The sequence below is a fragment of the Monopterus albus genome, unplaced genomic scaffold (assembly GCF_001952655.1).
Source record: "Monopterus albus unplaced genomic scaffold, M_albus_1.0 scaffold229.1, whole genome shotgun sequence".
Lineage (NCBI taxonomy): Eukaryota > Metazoa > Chordata > Actinopteri > Synbranchiformes > Synbranchidae > Monopterus > Monopterus albus.
This window is the reverse complement of record NW_018128109.1, coordinates 326,607-331,136: the sequence shown is the minus strand read 5'-3', so window position 1 is coordinate 331,136 and position 4,530 is coordinate 326,607. Positions and strand designations below refer to the sequence as shown.

The following is a 4,530-nucleotide window of genomic DNA, read 5'->3' as shown; positions in this document are numbered from 1 at the left end:
GACTTGGGAGAAGTAATTGCGCGATGGCACTTGGTATCTCCGGTCCACTTCCTTCATTAGATCCAAAAAGCCCTCTTTGCCCACGGTACTAACTGGGATCATGCATTTGGCTACATAACGTGCAACAGCTGTGGTAATAGTTTTGTGGCGCTTCGACGTTTTTTCGTAAGGACTGACACTGGCAAAACGTTCATTAATGGTTGTCTGTGGATCGGTTTTTTTTGTAACTTGCCCTCACGTTAGTAGTTTTGGGAGTTTTAGACTTGAAGACATCATATAGGTTTTTGTGGTTCCGCTCCATGTGAATGTGTAGATTTGTTGTGTTTCCTCTCGACATTGCCACTATTTTCCGACATGACTTGCACAGTACCTGTGTCTGTGCTACGTCTTCTCTCCTGAAGCCGAAATAGTCCCATATTTAAAAAGTGCTATTCTTTTTGGGCACAAGTTGTTCGTTGTTTTCGTCCTCGCTCATTTCCTCTTCTCCCGCTGCTGCTGTGAGTCACTGTGCGCATATGGGTCCGCTCTAGCCAATGGGAGAACAGTATCTAGGGGGGTGGATGGCTAGGTGTGATTAAGGTCGCGTCTGATTGGTCAAACTCAGATAAACACCAAACATGTGCAACAAACTCATAAAATACTATGTAAAATTATTAATTTATCGCACGTCTGTGCGATACGCATATCGCACCACATACTATTATCGCGATAACGATATTTTTTTCGATATATCGTGCAGCCATAGTTTGTACTAATCTGTGGGTCAGTGATGATTGATTAAAGCCAGAGAGACAGAGTATTATAATTCTTTTGAGTGGTGAAAATTGGGCTATCATAACATTTCTGGTGGGGGGGAATCATCAGACATGTCAGTAAAACTTTGCTCGGGTAGGTTTATGTACTTGCTGTACAGTATGAATATAATTACTTTTAAACTGAAGACGTGTTGTGTCAATGAAGTTGTATTCTGATTTAGAACTTCACACATCTCAGTGAACCGTTTCAGCTGTATTATTTCCCTTGTACCTATGGTTTTGTGTCATGAATGAAAGTATTAACTATTTCAACATCTGGTATTTTCCTTCTTGCTGTCTGCCCCCAGGTTGGTTCAGATTCAGGTCAGGCCTGGGGTTTCAACCTCTCCCACCAGGGGGACTATGCTGTGCTCGCTGCAGAACAGGGGATTCAGGTGGGAGTGGACATCATGAAGACTACCATGCCAGGTAACTGCTGAGCTTAATAGATACAGTAAATATACATTCACCTGCCACTTTATTAGGTACACCTGTACAGTTGTATGTGAATCAGTGCAACGCTTCCACTTTAACATTGGTGTTTGTGAAGCTCCAAACATTTCCTTTTTTTTTTTTTTTTTGGTGAAATTGTCAAATATACAAACTCAGTTATGTTTATTATTGAGGTCGTAGTTAAAAGTGGTGTTATACTGTACTACATTATATTCAGAGGTGTTCCTAATATTCTGAGCCTCTCATGTATGTAGCTGGGGAGGAAAAAAATACACACCTCCTGAATATAATGTAGTCTAGTACAACACCACCTTTTAACTGTGACCTCAATAATAAACATATAATTGTGTTTGTACATTTGACAATTTCACCAAAAACTAAAACATTTTGATCTTCATAAACACAGATGTTAAAGTGGAGGTGTTGGATTGACATGCATACAGTTGTACAAGAGTACCTAATAAAGTGGCTGGTGAGTGTATAATATCTATCATTACTTGCAGATACACTGAGATTTGGGGGTATTTGACTGTTAATTATAAATGATTTAAAAAAAAAACAACTGTTGAATTTTTAGACATGACAGCAATATTGTGACAGCAAATTGTGTTACAAAAATCTCTCAACCTGTTCTCTTGTGTTACCACAGTTGTCTCTGTTACTGTTTTCCCATTGACTACAGTTAAATAAAACCCAGCTGACCTGGGCTTTGCATGGATTCCATGACTGACCAAACTGAACAGTGCATCTAATCACAGTGCTTCTCTCTAGATCACAGCAAAAGCTTAAAGATCAAACTGCAAAAATCTGTGTCAGCTGGTTTTCTCACACTAGTGATAACCCATAACAGCCAAATCATTTAGTATAATCAACTTAAATGCCAAGCAGAAGGTGACAGGTGAGTGGGGTGACAATTGAGACGAAAACCCAACATAAAGTGTCTTGTTAGGCCACCAAAACAGCTTCAGTGCACTTTAATTCCACAAGTCTTTGGACTCTACTGGAAAGATGAATATCATTCTTCCAGAAGATGTTCTCTCATGTGTTTTTGAAGGTGGCGTTGGAGAGGCTGTCTAACACGTCTCTCCAAAATCAACTGGGTTTACATCTGTGAAGGCCATAACATAGGATTCACATCATTTTCATACTCATCAAATAATTCAGTGAGCCCTGGAAGGGACCATTCATTTATTCAGGCTTTTCCCTTTAATGTGTCACCAGTCTATAGAACGATATTGTTTGTTTTTCCTCAATTCAACCACAAGGGGTCACTGTTGTTTTGCAAAAGGTCTCGTCCAAGACTGCATGTGTGCAAATGTTTACATTTCAGTGTTTGTGTTATACACACTGAACTCTGCGGTATGTTTTCTAAAGAAGTAACACTAAATTTAAAAACTGAGTATTTGGACTAGTCTTAAGTAAACTTTTGCATCTGTGTACACCCCCCCCGACCCCGGATCAGCCGGCTCGGAGCACCAGCAGCTCGCTGCTTTCTACCGCCACTGGGTAACCACGGCAACCATCCTACCCTGTCATCACATTGCATCGCCACTGGGCTCCACGGGTGGCATTTGTGTGTGTGTGTGTGTGTGTGTGTGTGTAAAAAGGAAACACAGGGAGAAAATAAAATTGCCAGTGTATTTTGAGAGACACGCATTTAAAGAGAGAAATCCAGAGGTCGTGTGCAAAAAGTACAAGTCATTTTTCTGCATTTCTGTTTTTTTCCTCACATTCTCTCCTATGCATTTTCTCCTCACAGACACACTACAGTTCTTTCTTTTCCTTTTGTCTCACATTTTTTCCATTCTTACACACATGCACACACACAGATGGACAGCAACAGCAATGGTGGTGCTAAGTAAAGATACTGTGAGATTAAGAGGGTGGCACAGAGACGTCAAGCTCTGATATCATCACCACACTGACTAATGGCAGAGCTCGATGGTTGCCATAGCAATTAACCTTGTAATACTCTTATTGTCGCTCATTGGCTGCTGAGCAGGGTTGGTTTTGGCTGGACACACACTCGCACCCCCACATGAGCACGTACAAAATCTGTCTTTTGTGTACACACACTTATACATGTGTGCATAGATTTCCATCTGTTATGGTTTTAAGTTTTTGTGCTACAAAGCCAAAATTCTCAACATGCACACACAGAAGCACATATAGATTTGTCCCCATCAGCTTTATCAGACATACAAACAAACTTTGAGCATTTCATGCAGTGATTGGGTTTCCTTCCTTTCCACCAAGGCTCTGAAGGAGAGCTTCATCAAAGCCATCGGCACAGGGCTGGGCTTCAACCTGCAGAGAGTGGAGTTTCACCTGTCCTCCAAGCCACTCAACCAGGAACAAGTGCTGCGCCACACCAAGATGCATCTAGATGAAGAAGAAGAAGAGGACTGGCTGTTTGAAGTGAGTCAGTGGAACAAGTGAGACAAAAAGCATTTGACCGTGATTCCTAAAAGGCAAGACTTTGTCTTTCTTGCATATGTTCTGTCAAATGACACATTGAAAACTGGTTCAAGACCAGTTTAGTCACTAGATTCCAAACATGTGTAGACATGCATACATCTCCCATGCACCCCAAATGGTTTCATAAGACACAACATACCAAACTGACAGCACTGCATTAGAAGCAGTTTTTTCTCCTACCGCCCAGTCACCACATTTAAAAGGCATTCTGCCAAACTCTATTGCTTTCTGTTTTCTACCAGTTGCAGAGCTTGTTGAGGATGCAATAGGATTTATTCACATTTTAGATATAAAATTGTGATTTTTGTATTGTGTTCAGTATTGTCCAATATGGGCTTTGTGCGATTCCAAATATTATTTTTAAACACAAATTTTAGTTTTAGCACCAAGAAAGAGACTTTTTTTTCCCTTACAGTTCTCATGGTCGAGAATGAACTCTGTCTCAACTTTTGGATGAGAATAACTTGTTTTGTTGAAAACTGGGCAGCTCCATCTGCTGAGGAAGATCATGTGATATGATCAAACAATCTAAAATAGCTACAGTCTGGCTCTTGTGCCATACTACTTAGAATAGTCACATACTGTATATAGTAAGAGTTGGAAAGAGCCTTTGGAAAATTAACTTGCTCAAAAGCAGTGGTTTAAAGGACTCGGTTCTTTGTGCTCCATTACCCAGTGGCTGCAGAGTGAATCACAGGTGATTGTACAGAGAAATCCACATGAGAGATTGTGGCCCTCCAGCCCCACTAACACCTTGTGTCAGGGCCGCTCGGCGGCCACTGCCTCTCCCCCGTCCTTCTCTCCC

The 4,530-nt window shown here is 41.1% G+C and overlaps 1 protein-coding gene across 1 annotated transcript in view; it reads left to right on the top strand.

Moving 5' to 3' along the window:
* aasdhppt (aminoadipate-semialdehyde dehydrogenase-phosphopantetheinyl transferase) overlaps positions 1-4,530 on the top strand; it is an 11,666-nt gene that overhangs the window by 3,321 nt on the left and 3,815 nt on the right. The window contains exons 3-5 of the mRNA XM_020619982.1: positions 1,103-1,223; positions 2,710-2,753; positions 3,504-3,665. Coding sequence (XP_020475638.1) covers positions 1,103-1,223; positions 2,710-2,753; positions 3,504-3,665 — 327 coding nt within the window. The remainder of the gene's footprint in view (positions 1-1,102; positions 1,224-2,709; positions 2,754-3,503; positions 3,666-4,530) is intronic.